The 25987-nt window shown below is 36.4% G+C and overlaps 1 protein-coding gene across 1 annotated transcript in view; it reads left to right on the top strand.

Moving 5' to 3' along the window:
- LOC134533329 (cyclin-dependent kinase 2-like) overlaps positions 1 to 25987 on the top strand; it is a 210435-nt gene that overhangs the window by 108325 nt on the left and 76123 nt on the right. Inside the window, exon 2 of the mRNA XM_063370841.1 lies at positions 25786 to 25981. Within this exon, the coding sequence (XP_063226911.1) occupies positions 25786 to 25981 (196 nt within the window). The remainder of the gene's footprint in view (positions 1 to 25785; positions 25982 to 25987) is intronic.

Genomic DNA, 25987 nt, shown 5'->3' with positions numbered 1-25987 from the left:
TCAGGGAATTTCATTTCTACATTTCTGTGGCACCCTGTATAATAATAAAGTGAAATAAAATATAAATACAAACAAAAACAAAATTGAGACAAAAACTAATAACAAAATATACAAATTACAATACAAACCACTTTGGACAACAAAAATATACAGACACATTGATAAAGTAATGAAAAATAATTATATCATCTAGAAGAAACATATCTTTGACACAAATGGAATATAAAATTAAGTTTTGTATGGAGACATAAAAATAATTTTCACATAATTATGTTCTTTTTTTATATATATATACATACATATCCTTCTTTTTTATTTTCTTATATCTAATTAATAACATTTCCCTACTATCTATAGCATATGCCATCCTCCTATATTATAAGCTGTAAGTTATAATTTATTGTATTAACTATTACTAATATCATAATTTTTTTATAAACTACTCCTTATATCCTATATCTCAGTAACTTATTTACATGGACACTTATCTACAAGATTTATACCATTATTTTATTGTACAAAAACGTGTCGAACCTTAACTCTTGTCCACTGTAGCGCTACATAACGTGAACTCCCGGGAGTGAAAATTGGTACCATGGCGAGGGAATTTTATAGGATAAGGTTGATAACTATTTTACCTGCACCTATATGTGGGGTTTTTTTTTTTTTCCTTTTCCTTTTCTTTCCCAATATAGAGACTTGTGCCTTGGCTGCTTGTTCCTAGAAGGTTGGAACGGGTTTGAGGCCGTCTTGTTGTATCCTTATACATGGTTGCTACAGGACTAGAAAACCGGGAAATGTCAGGGATATTAAAATAGTCAGGGAATTCCGGGAAATGTGAGGGAAAATTCTACGAATTCTGGAAATTTTAAAGTTGCTTATAATTCAAACAAAGCTTTGTTTTGATGCGCTCGTACCACTTCCGAACGACTCCGCTAAAAGGCTGCTGCTTAAGGCACACGGCAACTGCAACTTTTTTTTTACTTGGTCTACGATTGTCCGTTGCAATAGGCTGTTACAACCACCCACCATAACTTCTGGCCAATCCAGGCACTCGTTTGTTCACTAGCGAACCCGGCCTTCATTTGTTCGTGTTTTGATCCTTTTTAATTTGCTTTTGAGACTTTGTGTTTTGTTCCGTTCCATGCAGTGAACTACAGAACGGGCATGGCGTCGTTTATCTTTTGAAGGCTATTTTCACGTGGAATAAGATGAGTACAATGCTTATTACGTGAATTTAAAGGCGTTGTTTCAGGTGAAGTTACTTTTTGATGTGATCATAAGAAAATAAAGTGCATTTTGATATAGAAGCAATACCAATTCTCATTTTGAAAACTACCAAGCTGATACGAAAACACGTGGCTTTTGTGTGCGGTTATGTTTTTGCATTTTTTCTAACTATTTTTTTAAATTACTTTTTTTTTTTCAATGGTAATAATCCGTGAGTTCTGTTGCGTGACACTTACATTGTGTATAAAAAATATGCATAACTGAACATGTTTTTCCCCAGAATCGTTAGTTAACACATTCGAGTCTGTTGCTTATGACTGGTTTAAATCACTGAATACTAGGGCTTTTTATGGTTTTCCATTTTTTTAATTTAAATAACATATATGGTACTTAAAATACTTTTTACATGATAAAAAAACTTAAGATTTTACAATTTTTAATACAATTTTTAATACAATTTAAAACATGATTTTATCTCTTTTAGTTACTGATAATTTATTTTTTTATAATAAACTATGTTTTACATAAATAAAAAAATTTCTCATACACACTTCATACTATTCATTGCTATGATTTTTATTTAAATCCAGTTAAGTTAACATTTATTTCACATTTCCAAATTAATACCAATATATGAATACGTAAATAATTTTTATTTGGTTATGTTTATGAAAATTTTGATTTAGTATGGAACTTTTGGAAGCACCCTGGCACGCACAGAGCAAAGCCACAGTCTTCGCACCACCAACGAGTTTCCTTCCTCAGCCGTTTTCCACTGTTGGCTTTGCCTACATCGGAACATACTTTACAGTATGTGGTAGGGTTGAGTTTTTTTTCGGTTGGTGGAATTTTCTTCGGAAAATGTCGAGCAGACAATCAATCTGTGGATGAGGATGATGATGATTGAACGTCTGTATCGGTAGCACCATATGAAGCCAGCTGGTTCCCGAGAGCTCTCATGAAGTTTTCCAAACTTGTTTTGTTGCCATCAGCCCTGGATTTTTTGAACAAAATGAATGAATTTATGATTGACATCAAAAAAAGGTGGAAAAATTTTTTTTCCCACCATTTCATTGATTTTCTTTGAAAGGGGTAGTAACTGAGTAATTGATCAACATGATCAACACCAGTTTTGTTTATATTGTAGTCAAGTACAACATCGGGTTTGGTTTTAGCAACTAAGCCACCTCTACCTCTTACAGTGACTTCACTGCATGTGGCTTTGTGCTTTGTGGAGAGGCAGTACACATCACGTGTGTCGTTCCACTTTACAGCCAACAAAGGACCGCACCTGCAAAAAATTGCTTCACCTCTTGCAAGTTCTTTGCATTTCAGTTCAGGTGGCAAGCCTTTGCGGTTTTTTTTGTACCGTACCCACAGCCAGGGTTTTTTCATCCCATAACTTATAGAATAATGTAGGACTTGAATAAAATCTGTCCATGTAAATTGTGTGCGCCTTATGAAAATAATCATGACACAATCTCCGGACAAGACTCTCAATATAGTTTTCCACACTTCCAGCACCACCAGTATAAACCTCACAGTTTAGGACATATCCTGTATTGGTGTCACAAAGAATATATAACTTTATACCATACTTATAGGGTTTATTTTTTATATAAACGCGGAAGTGTAAACGTCCTCGAAAAGGACACATTCCTTTATCAATTGTCAGGTTTTCTGATGGATAAAGACAGGCCTTACATTGACGGACAAAATGATTGAAAAACGGCCTGACTTTATGTAGAGGGTCGTGATTTTCTTGTCCTCTTGGTACGTAAGTAGCATTGTCATTTATGTGTAACATGAATAATATTGACCGGAATCTGTCTCTGCTAAGGAGACGCCCAGGAAATGGAGTGTGCATTATGTTGTCATTTGACCAATAATCTGTTATCTTGGGTTTCCTGTCCAAGCACATGTGAATGATCACTGCAAAGAAGTAATATATTTCTTGAAGCTTGACCGTAGTCCAACGCTACCACATTGAATTTGGTTTCAATTTTTTTGCCCGTTTCATTTTGTTAATCATGGTACCTGCATATCGATTTGTTTCAGTCTTTATATTTTTTATGACGTCTGTGCCAAAAAATTTAGAGAAACAGGTAAGTTCATCGGAAGTTTCATCAATGTCGATAAGAATGCCAGATGCTTCCTCAAAAACAGGCAGCTGTGGTTGGTTGTCCATTGATACCCAGCGATTGACTCCAGGTTTTTCATTTGCTAGTAATCGTGTTCTTGTATTGGAATCTGAAACGAAAATCATATGTTTTTTACATTGTTTGCGTAATTTTTTTACTTTTATGTAAATGTGGAAAAAAAAAAACGATTACCAGCTTATAAAGAAATTCAAAGGCACAAAAATGTAATATTTATGAAAGCTGGGTAACTTACCAGAAACGTTACTTGTGCTAGGTTTATCCGAGTGGTCTTGTCTATTCGCATTGCTCAGCTACGCAATATGGACTAGCAGAACATCGTCTTCATCTAAAAAATAATGTGACATTCACATTTACATGTAAGGGTCCAAGAGATAATGTAAAATATCTACAATACACAAGGGAAAAAAATACGAACCACTATCAGTACTTGTATCAGGTGTCTGTGATGGACGAGCTTGTGAAAGTCCCGTTTTCTGTGTAAAAGTGCTCTTCTGTTTCCTTATTTTTGCAAAATCTTCATCTGTAATAAAAAAAACATCCTGGGTAAGATATGTACAAAAATAATAATTTTTATACATAGGTAAAACAAGTTTCAAGCTCATTCGGCAGGTTTTGAATAATTGCATACAAACCTGATGTGTCAGAATATTCAGACGATGGTTCATACAAAGAATCAGAACTGCAGTTATCAGCTTCTGAACCAGAAGAAGCATAAAATTCTTCATGTTCGAAAAATTCGTCACTCTCGCGCGATCTCTTTGCCATTTCTACTGCAACAAAACCGCGGTAATTCCCCTGGCACGATGAAACACGCCCGAAGCAGCTTCAAACGTAAAACAGTACAGCAGATGCCATCTAGCGGCAACCGATAGTACTACGATGACTGTGGAAAGAACGCCCGGCAATCCAAGCCCGTTTATCGCTCGAGCAAGCACATGTTAGTCCATGAAAACGTGCGCTCGAGTGAGGCTCGAGCGCCGTTCATTGTATTAAAATACTATGCTCGAGCATGGACCCGAATGTGTTAACATTGTAAGAATGTAAGAGTATTGTATGTTGTAATGCTGCTATTGTAATTATCTAAGTAGGCCCGTTATATTGCTAGGTGTGAATTTGTAATAGTTTTTGTATTTGTGTAGTAATATTTTTTTTAGAATTCATAAACAATAATTTTTTAACCTAACCTGAAAATATTAATAGGTATGTACTTTTTTTTTAGCTTAGAGATGTCGAAGAAAACTACTTTTAAGGAGAATTGGCTCAAGGAGTCACAGTTTCAGCATATCAAACCCTCTGCTAAAAACATAAATTCTGCGTACTGTACTTTGTGCTACAAAAGTATTCAACTCAGCAATATGGGCCGAAGAGCTCTCACCAGCCATGTCAAAGGAAAAAAAAACATTCGCAAATCTGCCGTCAAAATAACACAATAAAAAACTTTATTTTACCTCATATTGAAATTTTTTACATTACATTTAATCATATGCACGTTAATATTTATGGTATGTGCTTCATAAGAAAGTCAGGGAATTTTTCTCTTAAATTTCTGGAAAAGTCAGGGAATTCTAAGATTCTATTTCTGCAGCAACCATGTTATACTTACTCTTATTTTTCTCTCACTCTTTTTTATGGGTGTCTATTGGTTGCAGAGATGTAATTACAGTTGGGCTTAACGTCTAATTTCTTCCCTTATGATAAATGTTTTTGTGTCATGGAACAAGTCTTGTTCTCCCATTCCTCTATTACCTTGCTATCACTAGATGGTGAAAATGGAATTTTATAAAGCAAGGGAATCGATTCCTCATATGTAATTACGCCTTTTTTCTTCAGCCAATACATACCCGCATGAGTACGAAAGCTAGGCATATGGTTACTGACGACACTGACTGCAAACATGCTGAGTATTAATAGATGCCAGATTCCCTGAAAGAACTCCATGATTGGCTCCTCCCCTGCAAGACATAACATGCCATTAGGTTCATTCATACTCTACTCTGCTATATCAGTATCCTATATATTTTTCTTGCCTTACTGTCTTATTTTTTTCGTTATTCTTATTACTAGGCCGTGCATTATCACTCTGATAGCATTACGAACTGTCGGTTTATGTATGCTCACTTTAAATGACGAGTTGACACCGTGTCGTTGATTATTTTATTACCTTTCTTCATTCTCAACACTACTGTCGCTGGCCCCAACACCTTGACAACCTGGAAAGGACCTATTTATTTATATGATAGTGACTTATGCCGAGCTTTATGTCCAAGCCAAACGGAATCACCTTCCTTGTATGTATTTACTTTAAATTTCTTATTAAAATTGGTTTCCTGTGTTTTTTGACTGTGCATGATATTTATTTTTGCCTGCTCTCTATCACTACGTAAGTGTTTTTCCCAATCTACCAGCCGACGTGGAAATTTCCCAAGCACAGCGTGTGATGGTTGCATGGCCTCAACCCCGTGTACAAGGAAAAAGGGTGTGTATTTACTGCTGGAATTTACTGTCATGTTATAGTTAAAAATTATGTATTGGAGATATTCATCCCATCCGCGGGGGTCTTCAGCTGCCCATATTGTCAGTTGTTCTCCAATTACACTGTTAATAGATTCCACCAATCCATTACAACAGGGATTGAAACTTGTTGTCTGGAGCTTCTTGATCTGCAGTTTTTGTAAAAGTGTTGTTATTAACTCTTTATTAAATGACGTTCCTCTGTCTGTCAGCAGCCTGTCTGGACATCCAAAACGTAAAATAACGTCCTTGATAAATTCTGCACAGGTCTCGGCGTCGGTTCTTGGTACTGCCTTAGCAACTACAAATCTTGACGCATATTCTGTCATAACAAGAATATACTTGTTGCCATTCCTGGTACAAGTAAGTGGACCTTTGGCATCCAGTGCCCACTGTTTAAATATTGGTAGCGGTTCAATTGGTTGCAATCGACCCGATGGTTTTTCACGCCCTTGTTTAGCTCTTTGACAAATTTCACATGATTTGACATAATTTGTTACGTCCTTACTCATTGTATCCCAATAATATGCCTGGCGTATTTTTGCAATTGTCTTAAATATGCCGAAATGGCTGCCTCCTAAAAGTGCATCATGGTGGGCTTGTATAATTTCCCGTTGAAAATTTTTAGGGACTAGTGTCAGATGAATTTCTCCTCCCGGTGTATTTAATTTATAATATATTTCCCCATTATTTTTCATTCCATAACGTCGAGCTAATTTGATGTATTTTCCTTCCGCATGTTCCGGGTCTGTAAGGGCTACTTTAAATTTTTGAATATGAGGGTCTTCACTATATTCTCCTTGGAAGGGTGATGTGTTTACAATGTCGTTCACTGAAAATAGTAAATCTTCATCTCTTTCAATACCTATATTGTACCTGGAGTTCAACACTACTGTTTCAAATAATTGTTTATTATGTTTGTTATGTTTGAGTAGCACTATTGTTTGAGTAGGCATTTTAGTTTTGAATGTTTTCTCTTGACCTGTTTCGATATCAATTATCTTAATATTGATCTGATAAATTTCCACGGCTGCGTGTAATATAGGCTCACTTAATACTTCGTCCTTACTCATGTTTATTAGTAGAATTTTTTCTTTGTTCAGTATAGGGCTACCCAGGTTTCCGTAAAATGTTTTGTAATCATTCCAGTTTTTGTGGATGTGTTTAGCAATGGTTGTTTGTATTTAACTTTCCTTATTTTCTTCCGGAAATATTGCGTCAGCAAGAGAGTGAAAAATTGAATTACCTCGAGCGTGACATGCTCTTACTATATATTCCTTGTTTCCTACGCGCTTATTTATGTATTGCTCATCTGTCGTCGGCACACGTGATAGAGCGTCTGGAATTTTATTGTTCGCACCTTTCACTATTTTTGCTTCGAAGTCGAACTCAGCAACTGATGTGGCAAATTTTTGTATTCGCGTATTGTGTTCTGCCATGCTTCTTAAGTATCTCAAGCTAGCATGGTCTGTCTCAATAATAAAATGTCTGCCATATAAATATTGCTTAAACAGATGGCAGAAATATTTTATGGTGCCTAATTCTCGTTCTGTTGTTGACCAGCGAGTTTCATTGGATGTCAGTTTCCTTGATGCATAAGCTGTAATGTGACAGTTTCCGCGTTTATCCTTTTGCATTAAGGTTGCACCTATTGCCGTTTGGGATGCGTCACATGCTAAAATTGTTTATCGGTTTTCAACCAATTTTTCTAATAGTGGTACTTCCGAGACTGCCTGTTTTAACTGTTGGAAAGCAGTTTGCTGTTTTACCCCCCAATGCAGGTTCGTTTGTTTTTTTGTAAGCTCTATTAAATGTTCTGCCACTGTTGCATAGTTATTTATATATCTCCTTAAGTATGAAGTCATGCCCAGAAATGACAGTAACTGCTTAATGTTTTTTGGTTGTGTCATTCGGTTTATGGCTTCCACCTTGTCTGTATCTGGTTTTATTCCATTCAGTGTTATACAATGTCCCAATATTTTTATTTCATCCTGTGCAAATTTGCACTTTGCAGGGTTGACTTTTACATGAAACTGCCGTAACCTGTTAAATACATCCTGTAAATTTTGTAGATGTTCCTCGAATGAGTCTCCCATTACAGAAATGTCGTCTGCGTATGCTATCACAGTGTGCCACCTCAGTGGTCCTAATAAAATATCAATAAACTCTTGAAAATAACCTGGTGAGTTTGAAAGTCCCATTGGCATTCTATTGTAGTGATATAACCCTATTTTGTCAATAGTGAAGGCTAACTTAGGCCTATGTCTGTCTTCCTTCCTTACAGGTATAGCGTAAAATACTGAAAATAGGTCCAGTGATGTTTTGTATCGCGAGTTCTGTAACGTCTGTAATATATCGTCCGTTCGTGGTGAAGGATATGATATTCTCTTGACCTAGTTATTTAAGAGACGAAAGTCTGTTAAGAAGCGTATTCCTCCGTTCTTCTTCTGTATCACCAGTGATGGTGCTGCGTACGCACTGTCCGACCTCTCGATAATTCCGGCTGCCTCCATTTGCTGCACCTGTGCCATTAAAGCTTCTCTAACTTTTGCCGTGATTCTGTATGGTCTTGTGTGGATCGGTTTGTCTATTGCCAGTTCGACTTTTATTTGATAATTTTTAGTTTCTGTGATATCTTGTATTTTAAATGCAAAGCGATCTTCGTTTTCTTTAATAAGTCGTCATAACTTGGCTTGTTCCTGCTGAGATAACTTTTTATTTATTCCTTCACATGGTGACTTCGCTTGTTCGTCCTGCATTTCCTCTACTTTACGAGTACATTCTTGAATCGAACCTGCATATGTTTGGAAGTTTTCATTTATCATTTCTATTTGAATCATTTTCTGGGATTTTGCTGTTTCCATGACAATTATGCCTTCTTTCATAAATGGGACCACGTTGTACTTTTGTAGAAAGTCACACCCAAGTATTATATCTAAACTTAAATGTTTGATTACCAGGAATGTATGTGAATATGAATATCCTTGTATACTAAATTTTAATTTCACCTGGTGTGTCGGAGTCGGAGTGATTCTGTGGCTCCCACAAGTGTGATTTTTTCCTTCAATGGTTCTAGTGGTTGGTTGGTGACGATAGTAGATGCAATGCAACTGCGCGTACTTCCTGTGTCTATTAATGCAATTCTAGTGGCCTCTCCTATCTTGACAGTGACCTTGGGCGTTCTTCGTGTCTTATTTTTTTCCCGCATGTGGTCAGCTGATTCTCTTCCTTCCTCGTCACGACCTTGTTTGTCAGCTACGCCACCTCCCTGCTTGCTCTGCATGTGTAGCGGTGCACGCACGCCTGCTGTCGCAGTGTCATCAAGTTTGCTGCGATACTTCCTGTGTGTATTGTTCTCTCTCCACTGCAAGTCGGGTTGTTTCTTTTGCAAACCAAACTTACGTTGGAATTCCTTGAACCTTTCTGACACATTAGTGTGCCACTCAAAATCTTGATTGGTAAATAATGGGCATTTATCTAAATTATGTCCTGTGTAAAAACACATTGTGCATGTATCCCAGAATTTGTTTGGTCCTCTTACCTGTGCGACTTTCTTAAATCTGTCGTTCTCTGTTACATTTATTCTGTCTTGTTGTTCTGTGTCTCGGTTATAATTTCCTGTTTGCGCTTGACCATTAATTTCTTGACCTTCCTTATCCTTTGACTTTCTCCTTGTTGCACGTTCACAGTGTTGTTTCTCTTGTGCTATTGAAGTTCTTAATTTTTATTTCACACCTTGGCTCTTCGTGTTCTTTTCTTTTAGGCATCTTTTTAATAATTGCTCTATATTGGTTTCTATACAGCGAAATGCATTTATTATCAGGCATAGCATTTCGCTTGCTAACTTCAGCGTAACTACTTTTTATTCTTGATTGATTGCCGTTTATTTTTTTTCTGCTTTGGGAGCGTGGGAATCACTGTTTTCACTCCCTGCAATATTAGTTTTTTTGAATGTTGCTCATACGACCTGCCCTTATTTATGTATTCATCTTCATTGTTATTCCTCCATTGTCTGTCTTCGTACTGTCTTCGTTCATTGAACGTTCTCCCATTCAAACCTTCTTGTCTCTTTTCAGTTCTTCGTATATACTCAGCTTTGTCATAATTCGCACGCTGCTCTCTTCTATGACTCGCTATTATTTTGGCTCGGCGACTGCCTGTAATGTGTCTGTCGCATAAAGTGTTGAGCATGCTGACACTGTGCGCAACTATTACTAAGAGCATTACTGTGGAGGTTTGCTTCTATATCCCGATCTATTGTTTATAAATGTCCTGTCCCTGTATCTTACTTCCCTTGGCCTGTACTGTGGTTTTCTTGTTTTTTCGTGTGTCTTGTTGCTGTATGTTGTGTTTCGTGCTAGCATTGTTGACTGTTAGACTACGTATTTCTTCTTTTAAATTACTTATTTCCTTTTCTAATGATTCTGTATTAAGTGTTGTGTTTTCAATGTTGGCTTTGTATCTACTATTTCCTATTTCTATTTTTCTCAAGCATGATTTCATGTCATCTAACGTATGAATGTTTTGCAAGATCAACTTGTCCACGACAGATGGTAAAAGTGACTTCCACAAAATGTCCAAAATCTCTTCGTCCTTCATATCTGCCTTATAGCGTTTTGCTAGGTACACTATATTTTCGACATGCAAGAGACTGCTTTCGACCGTCTGTTGCCACGTCCTGTTTGAGTCCTGTGCTGTGTGTAAGTTTTCATACGCCCTCTTGGCTGTACCTCGTAGATATAGTCCTAACCGCTGTAGTCGGTTCTGGTCTGTCCATCTGTTGATTTCTCCAATTGTATTGTAATTGTGTAGGAACTCTTCTATATCTTTGAATGCTTTGCCTTCGAATGTACCTATAGGTATTTGAGACTCTAGGAAAACTTTAATTGGTTGCTGTGCCATGTTATTATCGTATGTGTGTGTTTCCATGTGTTTGTCCTTTATGTCTACAGCGATCCTACGGTTGACTTTCCTGAATCTATCTGGTTAAGAACATCGTCATACTCTATGTCAGTGTTCTGTGTTGTTTCTACTCCTTGTGAAACAGGTTTACTGAGGAATGCTCGAGTGATACGTCTCCCTGTGTGATCCAACTGTTGTATCACCTCTGGATTAGTGGTAACAAGCTGCTGTGCTCGTACGACTAACGAGTTAAAATCCTGTGTGGCATTTGTGTTTGTATCCTGACTCAGCCGTACTTGCGAGGCGTTAGCCTTGGAGCCGGGGCTTGCTGACAGTGTGTCAAACTATCGTTTGGCTGCACTTTTAATAGGTCGTGGTCCCTCGTCATTCGCCATATATTAACATTACTAACAAATTACACTCTTAATACTAGAGTTAGTATAAGCAAGGTAGCATTAAAAGAGGTTAGTTTGCATGCAATTTTTATATAAGCACTATATCTATTTAATAGGTGTGATAGGTCTGGCTACACCCGTAAAACAAAATATTACAGAAAAGGGTAGGTGGTGGGGTGATAAACTCGTAGCTCGCAGCAAGAGGTGGGAAACTTAAGGTGCCTCCACCATTGTTATGATTCATCTATAGATGATCTCAATCCTTTACTATTCGAAGACAGGGTGATAGGGGGTTCAAGACTAGAAATGAAAGACAATTTAATATATTGAGACTTGATTTACTGTCACGTACTATTACAGTGTTAGCGGTCACCAAATTAGACAATGAGCAGGGAGCCTCGCTACCACACCTCGGCAGGTTCCTTACCCACGCTGTGCTGGGTCGCGCTCGCGGCAGGTTCTCGACGACGGAGTACGGCGGCCGAGGACCACGGAGCTCCGTGGTTCAGATGTCACGACTCCAGCCGTCCAGTCGCCGGTGACCAGAAGAAGCCCCTTCTCGACGGTGGCTGTCATTTTAATCCTTCATCCTTCTGTCCGCATCCGTGTTGATGTTCCGTGTTGTCCCCTTTTCTCTCGCAGCGGCGGTCGGCCTTCGGCGACCCGCGTCGCTGTTTCGCTGGCGGTGTTGAAATTGCTGACACCTCGTGTTTTACTCAGGGCGAGCCTCGAAGCCGCTTGCCAGAGTGCTCAGAGCGAGTCATAACAGTTTGCTGCTTTAGACAGTAAAGCATCGCTGTACTGTTTATACCTGTATGCCCTTGGCATGACGTATCACAGACCTATAACAAAAAGAAAAAAAATTTCAATTTTACATTTCTTGTAGAATCATTTGTGAAGCCCACCACTAAAGCTCTCAGCTATTGTTGGGCATGACACAAATACTTAGTAAAAAAACTATAGGTTTATAATAACTGGTAAAGTTCCAGTTAAATTTGTGAATAAGTTTGTAAAGCATGACTGGTGATAAAATTGCTTAACAATGTAAAAATGCATGAATAATACATGTTTTAATGAAAATAAAACAACAATAATCGATGTTCCAAACTTGAGACAATAATTCCTAACTTGGGACAGTGTCCCAAGTTAGGCGAGTATCGACTTTCTCATATTTCTCATATTAAAGTTTGAACAGCATCCCCAACTAGAAACATGAGGAAACATTTCTCATATAACCTCAAAACCCCACGTCAAAATGTAAGAGTGCAGTAAACTTAAGTAATTCACTAAAATAACTTAACGATTTCCTTGGATTTTCAAAAATCATCCTCCACAACTCCTAACATGTCCATAGACTCTGAAACATAAAACGGAATAACAAAACAAAACTGATAAGATATTGCCATAGAGGTAACAATAAATAGCCACAGTGCTACCAACTCCATTTTTGGAAATATTCTAACCTTGTCCCAAGTTAGAGCGGCGTCCCAAGTTAGGGCATTTGACTGTACTTAACTATTTTACTGACACATGAACTTGTAAATGTTTTTGTAGAACTATGTTACTTTTCAGTTAATAATATATTATTACCGTATAGTACAATTGTGCAGTAATAGTAGTGATCAATTCCTGGCTCTTTTGGGGTGGGATGGTCCGGGCTCGTCATGGGAACTTAGCCCTGGGGTGGGTTCTGCTTCGTTTTCCTCTTCATCCGTTGAGGAAGATGACTGGCAGAGTATCGATGTTGAGTTCTTCATCATTGTCCAAGAGGGGCCCCCATTAAGGCAGTTACCCTGGCAACTTTGGCAGGCAGGGGAACACTTGAGAGATGCCTTTCTGCATCCACATTTGGTGGTGGCACAATCCTTCGTGCACCGACAAATTATCATTTTTAATATTTCATCTGGTGCAGCCTGTTGCTCACTGTGCACCGGTATTAGAAATTTATTGGTGGTTAGCTCCCACCCATACATCTGAGGAGGTAGCTCATGTCCCCTCAGTTGTTGGGAGGCATGAGATGTCCGGTTTGATATTGGCTACCGATTTAACAAAATATTGGTAATGGTAAGCGTTTAAAGACCTCTCTTTAGGTTGGACCCCATACCACCTAAAAATACAAGTTTTTCAGCTTCCTCTATATCATCCTTTGTTGAGGAAAGGTCTGAGAAAACTGCAGCAGCTCCCTGGACATCTGGAGACTTCAAATACATTTTGATAAATCCAAGCTTACTCTTTCGGAAGGCTGCTGAGGTGGTATCGCACCCAGTGATGGCATGTAGAAAAAGTGTATCTCGCAGCCCCTGGGTCTGAAGCTCCTGGGTAGAAAACAATGAAGGATTTATGTTTTCATCTCCAGGCTTTACGAAAATTATATCCTGGTCACCAGGTGTTTTGGCCATCAACAGGACTATTAGGTCGACATCCTCACCTATAACAGCAACAGCAGTGGTATGTGATAACTCTACAGCTATGTCTACAATGAGGACATCAGCATCGTTCTGTGCTTGAAGGGTACTGATTCCATGTGCCTGTAGTGTGACCTTTTGCATGTTAATCAGTCGACTTTTGTTGTAGACATTTGAAAGGAAGTGTTCCTGCTTCACAGTTATGACTGTCTCCTGATTGAAATGTATGTCGGCTGACTTTCTGAGATGGTACCACCTTTGCTGCTCAGTGACCTTGGTACTTGATGATCTCGTGTACCCATCAAACACTACAGTACAACTCCTTCCACGATAGTGGCTGTTCACGAAATTGGCATACCCATCACAAATTACTGATATCGTGGAACCTCTTTGCCATATAACTTTGTGGAGGAGAAGTCCTCCGTCCATAACATTGTCAAAGTGTGTCATATTTACTTCTTTGTTTGTTGCTTTGAGCTCTTTGTAGAGAACCGACTTCCTCGATTTCCTCATCCCACCCTCATTGAAGAAAGCCAAAGGGAAAGGAGTTAATTCATATTGAAAATAAGTTTTTAAATCTTGGTCAGTTTTCTTGCTTATGGCTATGCGTTGGAATAGCAAAAAAGGATCCACCGACACTTTTTCGTCATTGATCTTGATTGACAAGCTCAAAGTCGAAAGGGGGCGTGCTAGATTTTTTCGAGACAGTTTAATATCAGAAAATGGGCAACTCACCATTTTAGCTATTGCTTGTTTACCAACTGTAACAGCATTGTAGCATGTAATTGTTTTGTCATCAACCACCCCCGTCGCAATGGATATGATGTCGCTGGTAGCCCGAAAGGGAAAATATTTCCCAAACCACTGAATTAGTTTGGTAACATCAGCTGCATCCTTAATTTGGCGGGCTTGTCCAAAATCTTTGTGCTGCTCACTTGACGTGAATAGAACCCCACAAAACTCTTTTATGGAGGTGCAAATATCATGGACACAGAGGTAGGCTCGTTAAGAAAATTTGATGTTACTTCTTCAATACATGTCTGCTCTTCTTCTGTCAACTGGATGTTTTCTAATATTATGTTTGACAAAGCTGTGGTTGCGAGCAAATGTCCTCTCACTGCCCTGGCAAAAGCACGGCCTTGCAGCATTATGTCTACTGACAGAGGAGCATAGACAACACTTCCAGACATCAAATAGCCAATGGCTCCCAAAAAGGACATCAGGATGTGGAATCCCCCGAGACGCACCACACATGTTGAAAGTTTGAGTCAGGTGGAGCAGCTGCCACAATCTCTGGCCTTCCAATAAAGAGGCTGGTCAAACTTTACTATCAAGCACTGTTGCTTAATAAGTTTTCCACATAAATTAGCTGCATATTGTAATGCTGTATAGATGGTATCGTAGCTGGAGGGAGGAGAATTTATGAAGGGAAGAGAAGCAACTCTTGTCTTCTCGCTGAAGTGTCCTGTTGTAATGTACTGCGTGTATCCTTTCCACTCTGGTATTGAAATACCTTGATGTTTAGCAACAAACTACAAGGTTTCATGAGGATAAGGATGTTCTGGCTCATCTGGGATCACCAATTCTTGCACCATGATTGTTCGCAACCCCACTTCCTTGCCGTGAAATGTTTTGAGTGGAATAATCCCGAGTTTTCCTGTCTCCCGTGATGTTGGCATGTTGATCAGTCTAGGAATGTCGGATCCTTTCTCCACAGAGATGGACGGTGTAATACATCTGATACCACCCATAGCATGAAAAGAATTGAGCCCGTGGATGGTGCACACATTAAAGTCAGCATTGTCAAACACGAATTGGCTGAATGAGTATGACTTGAAAGTTGGTTGAGCATGCATGAGAGCAGACAATTCCAATGTTTGGGCTTCATAATGTCAATGTCCAAAATTCTAATTCTTTTTGTTTTGTATTTGTTAATTGAAGTAATTTTTTTGTGTTTGTTTGTTTTTATGTATGGTGGCCACCACCCTGGCTCATCGCTGTTGGTAGTCATCTCACAACATTAATAAATAAATAATACAATGAACAAAAACCCAAATTCGCTAAAACATCAATTAGTCTTTTAGAGGCATATTTCCTGTGGAGAAAGAGGGAAAGGCTGCTCATTACTGAAGACGTGAATGTGCGTGGTCTGACAATCGAGGCGATAGCATGCCCAATAGCAATACACTTTGTCTTTGTTTCTTTGACTCTTTGTTTTTTTCATCATCACATCCTCTAGAAAGGTTAGTAAGGTTCAAGGGAGAACTTCTGCATCCTTCAGGAAGTCATCACTAGGGGGATATTTTTCATAAGTGTACAATTCACTCTGAATATCTTGCCGAATGACTTAGGCAGCTTTTTTGAAAATTCCTCAGTCGTTCATCACATGCATTGTCCTCCTTGTGTTCCTACCAAGCATCACGTATCAGTTGTTGCCCAGCATCTCTAAAACATAGCACTGGAACTTTGAATCTGTTCGAGCCTTTAGTCACTATTATATGATACCCATACTTCGGTTCAAGTTGTGCTTTTATTTTTTTCCATACAGGTTTGACACCAGTGACGACACCAAGTATTTCGGTCTGTGAAAATTACAGTCAGTTGTCTCTTCAATGTAGGCACAAATTTCATCCATTGCTCTTATAACATTGGCAGACTGCTTAACAAATTTCAAACGACAATCATTGTGATAAACACCCTCCTCAGCGACGAGGTTGTTAATAGAGGACAAGCGACCTAATACTTCATTGCCCCAACTATCTTTTCTTAATGAGGCGGCTTCCAGACATGTTTTTTGTAACTCAATAGTGCTGGCATTAAACACTTTCCTCCTTTTATTCAGAGGCTTCTTGTCTTCACTTTTAATGGGCTGTCCACAGAAGAAACAATTCTTCTTAAAATCAAATATTGGAACTTTAGATCTCACAACCACCGGTTGTGAAGACTTTGATGCTTCATTTTTCTTCAAAGCTACAATCGTATTGTTCCTTGTGTAATTTTTCCAACACAAAGTGCGGACAAGAAATGACTCCAAACCATCTAGTTGTCGTATTTTGCCATCACCCCTCTCTTTGCTGGCTTTTTTAAGGGAATGTATTCCCTTTTGACTCACGTTTGAAACACCGTCACTTGATTCACTTATCTCTTCATCACATACAAAACACCTACTACTCATTGTGACGCTAAAACACTCTCGATATTGAATAACTGTAATATGTGGCACATATAAAATGTTTCTCAACCGAACGCAACATTTCACAAGTGCAGTTGAGAAACAAGTGAATGGTAAGGAATCTGGTGTTGGGCCCCCAACTTGCGAGCCCTTCGGAATTCCTGATGGCGGTGAGGGGTGGGAATAACTGTCCCCATTGTATGCCTGCGGGCTGACCCTAAGGATATCACGCTGCCCTGAACTTACAAGGTCGGACACTGTATCTCTACAAAGGAACCCTGAAAGTTCTTCCATTCGATTCCCGGTATCAAAAATACAATATTACAGAACTATATATGTACCTGAAAAAACATTATATTTACATGTATACAAATAATTTATTTATGTGCCGCTTATATATACTATATATATTACATAATATTTATACGCATAAATATGCATATATTAACTTATATATAGTTTCAGCAGTGGAATAGCGAAAAATACGGAAGTTAAACTATTCTGAAAAATCTTGCGATTTACACAAAAAGGTAAAATTGCTCTAACTTTACAATGATTAAATATAAAATATAAATGTTTGGTTTTTCTGAAAGAAAATTTATTTCTCTACAACTTTCTTTCTGCATGACCTTTACGTACGACAAACGGATAAAAAGTTATCTAGTCTAATAGGGCAAAAAAGTAAGAAAAAACATCCCCCCCTCCCTAAAAATTAACGAATTTGTACGCAAATATCTCATAAACTATGCGAGATAGAGGAAAATGGAAACGAATAAGTTTTGTGGAAAATTTTATCAGCTTTATTTTAGTATAGATTTGTCTTTTCACTAGAGCGAACTGGCTAAATATCAATCAGCACAGGGTCAACCCGGTTGGAATTTTTTGAAATATGTGAGAATATTTTCTCCTAATAAAGCTAATCTGCTGTCACACAATTTTAACAATTATGTTAGTGTATTGTCACTTCTAGCATCTTGTGGTGAAGTAGAGTTTGCTACTTACATTGGAATCTTAAAAGACTCAGATTGTTTAGATGTAGACCCATTCCAGTTTTGGGACAGCATAAAGGGCAGGTGTCCAGTTCTGGCAGGTATAGCAAGGGCTTATTTATGCATGCCTACCAACAGTGTTGACTGTGAAAGAAGTTTTTCATTTTATAAGGACATTCTTTCAGACAACAGACGTAATCTGTTACCAGAAAATATTAAGATGCTCAACATGTTGTATTTCAATACCAGTCTTTATAAAGAATAGATAGTTTACAAATGCTCAGTTGTTTGAACTTTTTAATACAAGAATATGATTAATGCTGTATTTCAACATTTGTTTAGTGCCTTGCATTAGGTAGGAATTTCACATGTATAGAAATATAATTCCCTTTAGTTAGACTTCGTTAGGTTGTAAATACATGTTTCAAACGTGATAAACTATTTTTTTATAAATTGCAGAACTTTACATTTCTTGTCGCAGAATTTCTTGTTTTCTATTGCAGAATTTCTTGTTTTCTATTGCAGAATTTGTGTTTCACTATCGCAGAATTTTGGCCTTTGGTGTGCAAAAAACTCCTAACACTAATAAAAAACTACTAACTAAAATTACAACAGTTTATTATTAGTGATAACCAGTCCGTCTTCGGCGGACTTCGGTTCGCCTCGTGCATGTTCGTTGTTAATGCCTTAACTAAATATTAATAACTTAAAGTACATGAAGACTCCCGGCCGACCTGCCGTCACACGCCACTTGGGAACAGGGGAACAATAAGCATAAAAGAATGACAGTGTTTGTCTCTAGTTAGAGGGGTGTGGTGCACTGCTGCTACGGCGCCAGAAGAGGGACGGGGGCGGAGGCTGACCAGGCTCCTGGGGCGCGGGCGCGGTTGACGTCATGTGTAACCTTAAGTAACATTTTAAGCCATGTTCGAAAAAATACCACCTTACTGATTTACATATTGGCTGTTCAAAACCAAGTATCAATTTAAAAGCAAACTTTGCAAAATTCACACTGGTAGTATCGAGTCACAAATTATGCAAAAAAAAAATCTAATGGAAGATGTTTATTACTTTTAATAAATTATTGTTTTCTATTAATCCAGCAATCTGATATTCAAAGAATTGTAATACCTGGAATTAAAATTAATGGTTGGTTAGTTCAGGTATTTTTAAAACACTGTAAACTTTTTGAATGGTTTTTTAGGTTAGGTTAAATACATTAAAAATATTACAAAAACTATTTGTTGTTTATTAGGTTATGTTTTGTGGGCTAATCAAAGAATTATTGTCTTAAAACATACCATTTTCCCACGAAATAGTCTTCACTCTACAAAATTATTTCTACACCAAAATTCTCATAACTATTTAGGGTCTTTGTCATAACTTTGCCATGCAATTGGTCCATTTTGATAAGTTGGTGGCATTTTTCAAGGATGACGATCACAATAATTTATTTTTAATTCATTCTTAAAATCCCTTACGTGTAAAAACCAAAGATAATGAAAGCATACCTACCTTCATTCAAATATATATATTTAACATTTTACATGTCATGGATATACATAGATTCAAATATCCTCTTTGCCGAATTTGCTCATGACAAAATCAATTTAATTTCTTAACTGTAGTGAAATAAACACAAATCCAGGTTATTGTTTAAAAATCTACATTAAAAAATGTGCTCAACAAAATTAGGGCATTTCCATTTGATGCATAATTTTTTGTAAGCATTATGTTAAAAACAAACATGTTTGAACACACAACTGGGGAAAACAAATCTCAGAAACATAACAGAGATGCATCTTGATGATGATGATGCAGAAAAAATGTAGGCGCATATTCTAAAGAAGTGTAAATTTATTTCAATTTTATCTGAGAAAGCTCTGTTGACACTTAAGGGTTCTGTTCAGCCAATGTTTGCTATTAAAATAGTACGGAATTATTTTAAATGCCAAGGATGGTCATTGTTGTTTTAGAATTCCTGTGATGTTACAATGAATGTTTTCCTTGTTTTTATATCATTTTTAATAAGGTTTAGGTTGCATAGTTCATAAATATATGCTTTTATGCGAGTGTTTATAATGGATGGGTCAAGCAGGCTGATTGCTACACCAAGTGTCCTGATGTTCGTCGTCGTGGCGGTGACTGGGATTTCAGGGGATAGTGGAAAGCAATTTTTTATGTTTATTACTGATATTAAAACTTTTAACTAACATTGCTGAGACAAACGGTTTCATTGAAACCATTCGGTAGATTTCACTTGATTCTGGAGCAGACAAACATACAAATTTTTTTTAAGTATTTTGAGTTCTAAATCATTTAAATAGGCATGCCCTATAAATTTTATTCTATGAAATATATAGACTTTTCACTTTGTAAAATTTTATTACAGCTTTGCCACCATCCTTGAATTTGCATATTGTCATTCAGAAAACATGGAATTATGCTTGAATTATTTATGGCTGCCAGGAATTATTTATATTATTTGCATAATATCTATGATAATTATTTAGGTTATGTTGAACTTGGAGATTTTAGTAATACATATGTACTAGCCATTAAATTTAATATAACGGAAAATCTGTGGTAGTTATAATTGCCTGATTGAATGAATTTTTTATTTATTGTGGTTTTGTTATATTTGATTATTTCTGTAATGACCAACGCCTTAATGAATTTGGGTGACTAATTACCAAAAAAATTGAATGTTATTTTGTTTTCCTTGTACATTCACATTGTCAAGATGACAGTGTTGTTATTTTACATTTGTGTTGTGCTAAGGTATCAATCTATTTTCATGTTCAGCTTTGGATCAGATTGATGGTCTAAATGGTGCCTGAATATTCTTACTGGAATATTTATACAAAGAGCTACTGGAACGGAAAAATGTAGTAGTTTGTGAGAAATATTATTTTGCCAAGATGGAAAGAGTTCAACTGTTGCTGTCCAGACTATTGAGTTGAGAAGTTTATCTATTCTTATGTGTTGATACTTTTACTTTATTACAGTTTTGCATGGTTAAAAAGCAAGGAAATTTGTCAAAATAATTTTCAACTTTCTTATTCAAAAAGAGTTACCTTATAAAGTGGAATGAACCAATAAAAACAAATGTTTCCCCTGTGTACATTTTAGTCTACCATATTTTTTGAAATGGCCAAACATTAATAAATTAGCTTTTTTAAATAAGTTATAGCAGCCTAATATTCGTGAAAAAAAAATTTACCTTTCAAAAAAAAAATTTAATTTCTAACATTTAATAAATAATGTGTGTAGTAGGCAAAGAAACCTTTTAAACATTTAACTTCTTCCTTAACAATTTTTTTTTAATAATTTTTTTTTTGTTATATACTAGTTTGGAAGAAATTATTTTCATGCTATTTTAAAATTCAATGATTTCAGAAACAATAAATAATGTTACGTAGTCATTTATTGAAATGTTAGTAAATGGCTGTATAGGAATGAAATACCATTTTTGATAAGTTGAGAGCTATTCTATCAACAAAAATACAAAAGTAAAATTTGCATTACCATGCAGAGTTTAACCTAGAATATGTTGGTGCCCATGTTTTTGTTGCGTGGTCTGTAATATTAGTCAGTTTCCTCTATATCAGTGGTTCCCAACCAGTGGTCCGCGAGAGCTAAAATATGGTCCGTGAAAGATTTCAAACTTTGAATGAACGCGCGTCGGTGAGCTAAAGCGAGCGCGGCACGCATGCGACCGGGGGAAGGGCAAGCAACTGACTAAACATTATGGTGCAAGCCGGTCAGTCGATCGCACGTTTTCTTTTGTTTTACTCAGCAGTGTTGTGTTAGTGATTCTGTTTAGCTGTTTAGTGAGTCAACATCTGTAACTCCTCAATATTATTATCGATATTTTGATAAAATATGAACAGGGTAAGTAGGCTACGAATTTTTCTCTGTTAAACTTTTTTAATAAAAACATGGAATTACAAAACAGAATGTGGACGTTAGTTTACGTATGATTCTTGTGTTTGTGTATTACAAATGTTCACAACTGTTAGGTACAGTTAGTTGAAAACCTAATTATATATAAAATAAAGCGATATGAAATTAAAAATTAAGATAGTAAAAGAACACTGGCCTCACAAATTAAAAAGTGGAGCCAGCTACAAAAATTCTTAAAAATATGCCATCATTAAATGGTTGAATTGTTATTATGCTGTTTTAGGTTTTTCTTAACGAAATAAAAAACACCGTTAACTCTTTTAATGCCACAGTCGGATAAATCGCCTTTGAGGAGGATCGAAAAATTGGCCTGAATATTTTTTTTTCTTTCAAAGACGCATTTACGACACTTGCAGTGCACTATACCGTTGTCGGTTTGACTCGCCCTACTATTGAGTTGCTTTTTCTCAAAATAGAGAGCAGAGCTGTCACGCTTCTGTCTTCCTTCCCTGATAGAGAGCAGGGTTCTCATGCTGTTTTCGAACAGCATGTGAAACAGATTGGTACTGCGTTTGTGCACATTTCTTCGTTTTGAATTTAACTTTCCGTTGTGAGAAATTCAACTTTTATTTAAAAAAATATATATCTTTTGATTCTTTTGTAAATATTAAGTGTTAATTATTTTCTACATAAGTATGTATTCCTGCTTATAAAAATTTATTTTGCAATTATTTACAAAAATTATATATTTCTGGCCAACAAATTATAAAGTTGCTTTATCAAAAAATAATAAGCATTTTCGTGGATATTATAAATTGCCAGTTATTATTTATTGTTGTTTATTGTGCGTTTAAAATCATTTTTGTAATAGTTGTAGTGATTATATTTTCCCACGAAATCCTTAGTTCCAAGAATATTACTTTTATAACCATGCCCTACTCGCACGCCAATCCATTACAAATAATATAACTTTTTTCACGAGAACTTTAAAATAAAATAAATAAAAAATGCATTATATGTTTTTATTTAATCTTAAAAAATGACAAAGAATTATTTATTTTTAAGATGTAAAAAATTTATACTTCCATACTTAAGGGTTAAAAGTTATTAAAGGTAAAAAAGTAATTAAAGGTAAAAGGTTATTGAAGGTAAAAAAGTTATTAATATTTAACTCCAGATATGTAATTCATTTAAAAATGACTTGGCACTTTCAGTCTAACCGTCATAGAATGAGACAATTTGAGGCTGGCACCAAGAGGGTTAAGGGAAATTTAAGGTACCTACCAAGAACCTTGTTTTTAACGATTAGACAACATTATTTTTTAAATTGTTAAGTAAAGATTTAAGTTTGTAAAAAAAATTATAGCGAGGTTAGAATTTTTTGGAAGCCAGTTTATATTTATTTATTTAATGATTTACTTTATGAATTATGAAAAAATTTAGCTATATTATTTTTTATTCTTTTACTTGGCATAAAACATAATATAAGCATAACAGTGTACATTCTATTGCATTTTGGTTTTGTTTTCAGAAAATGCCACCTAAGAGAAAATATTATAATAGTTACATTAAATTTGGATTTACTTCGATAGAAAGTAATGGAGAAATAAAACCACAATGTGTTATATGCGCAACTGTTCTCGCGAACGAAGGCTTGAAGCCAGCGAAATTAAAACGTCACCTAGAAACGATTCATCCATTGTCATGTCAAATGATATCGAGGAGCAACTTGTTTCAAGAATTAAAATGTCGCCATTCTTCGCTTTGCAGTGCGATGAATCCACTGACATTTATAATTGTGCTCATTTACTTGTTTTTGTCCGCTTTTTAGACGACGATATCATAATCAAAGAATAACTGTTGTTTTTTCAGGAACTGGAAATGACATCAAGAGGTATCGACGTCATGAATATAATAACTGGATATTTCCAGAAATATGGCATTATGTGGGAAAAGCTAGTCGGTTTCTGTACGGATGGTGCTTCTGCGATGTTAGGATCACATTCCGGTCTAGCAACTTTATCCCAGGAATCCGTCAACATTAACATCGCATTGTATCCTTCATCGCCAGGCGTTAGCTTCCAAGACTCTTCTTAAATGCCTTAATGATACAATGAAATTGGCCATAAAAGTAGTAAATGTCATTAAAAGCCGTGTCTTAAATTCACGCCTTTTTAAAAAACAAAATGTGTACTGAAATGGACTCCAAACATGAGAACCTCCTCTTTCACACAGAGGTTCGTTGGTTGTCGAAAGGCAATATGCTGGAAAGATTATATGAGCTGAGAGGAGAGATTGAGTTTTTTCTAGGTGAGAAAATAATAGAAGACTTACTAGTACAGTTTTCTGATTTGACATCCCAGATGCATTTGGCATATCTTGTGGATATTTTTACACACTTAAATAAGTTGAACTTGCAAATGCAAGGTTCAGGAAACAGACAATTAGAAGGCTTTTCAAATATTTTTAATTTTGAAGATAAACTTCGTGCTTTTATTTGCAAACTTAAGTTATGGATAAGTCAAGTTGGCGAGGGCAATTAGAGTGCGTTTGCAACATTGAAGGCACTCCTTGACGACAAAAAATATGTCATTTTTAGGGAAAGCATACAAAAAAACATGAAATGTCTTTTGCAAATGTTGGTTGATGAATTCAACCGTTTCTTCCCAGAATATAACAATACAGAAGCTAGTGTGGACCAAAAACTGATACGCAACCATTTGACACTAACGCTAGAGAAGTTTCAGAAGAAATCCAAGAAGATCTTATTGAATTACAAAATGACAGGAATTGTAAGGACGATTTTGAATATGATTCTTTGGAGACGTTTTGGTGTAAGAAAGAAATTTCATATACTAAAATTCGAGAAATCGCTTTGCGCTATCTTATGCTTTTCTCAACAACTTATTTATGCGAACAAGGATTTTCTGCATTACTGATAATTAAAAACAAATCCAGGAATCGACTGAAAGTAAGTGATGATATGCGTGTAGCTTTGAGCAAAAATATTACCCAAAGAATTCAGGATCTTGTACAGAAGATGCAAGCTCAAAAATCTCATTGATGCAAACTAAATTGTGTACTAAAAATATATGTTTTCAATCATAACACTGTTACTTATTGTTTATTTTGGTTTTTTAGATTGCTTATGTTAAACGTTTCGATTAACATTGAACGATTAGGCTTAAAGTTTATTTCTAGATTGATACAGATTATTTTTTAACCTTGTGGTCCCTGCTAATAATAATGAAATTAAAGTGGTCCCTGATCAAAAAAAGGTTGGGAACCACTGCTCTATATTTACTAAGTTAATGTTTATTTGCTTCACTTGACTGTTTTTGGGGGAAATGTCTGAACTATGTGTATTTAGCTGCAAATTAAGTGAATCTCAAAGTGTTCTGTACAAAAACTATGCTTTTGAATATCACAGTGTGAGTTTTACGCAGTTTTGCCATAGAGAAATTTCTTGGAAATATAATTTTTACCTGAAAATGTGCATGAATTTCAAAATCCAAGTTTTGTGAGCATCCTATTATAGTTATAGAGGAATTACTATTTGTAGGTATATTTGGAAATGGTGTACTAATATTCTTAAATTTTGGTGGATTTCCTGACATTTGATTTTTGTAGTGTTTGAAACCATTGCACTGTTAGTGTATTGATAAACATATAAGATATTTACTTTCACACAGGAGCAGATAGCATTGAAAACCTACTTTGCTTGGTTGTCCTTAAAAATTTAAGCAGTGCAAATATTGACAGAACTGTATGAATAAAAGTTTTTTAATGCAGTTTAAATCAGTGTTTTGTTGCAATGATTATTTTTTGTAAAAAAATTTTCTAAGTGGTATTGCTTGACTTATATTTTGAAAGTGAACATGTTGCATGTTATGAATTTCCATTGCAAAGAAATTTTCCCTGAGAGGATATTCTGGTTTAACGGATCTGAAGCAAATGGTAATAATATTTCTGTTTAGAGGTTTGAAAGAAGAAGACTTGTGTTTTATATAAATTGTAATTTTATTGGGGAAATTCCAAATAAAGAAAACTACAGTGAATGTTCTGTGTGGTACTTGGGAGCGCTAGAGTAGCGGGGGTGCGGGGGTGTTGCAGGGACTACGACGGGGTGCCGTCGACCGCCATTCGGGAGATCTCGCTGCTGCGGGAGCTGGACCACCCCAACATCGTGAAGCTACTGGACGTGGTGTCGACGGACTGCAGCCTGTACCTGGTGTTCGAGCTGCTCGTGTACGACCTCAAGAAGTTCCTGGACACCACGCCCTCGCCGCTCTCCGTCAGCCTGGTCAAGGTCACT

Source organism: Bacillus rossius, chromosome 6, assembly GCF_032445375.1.
Source record: "Bacillus rossius redtenbacheri isolate Brsri chromosome 6, Brsri_v3, whole genome shotgun sequence".
In the NCBI taxonomy this organism is placed as follows: Eukaryota; Metazoa; Arthropoda; class Insecta; order Phasmatodea; family Bacillidae; genus Bacillus; species Bacillus rossius.
This window is presented reverse-complemented; position numbering and strand designations above follow the sequence as displayed.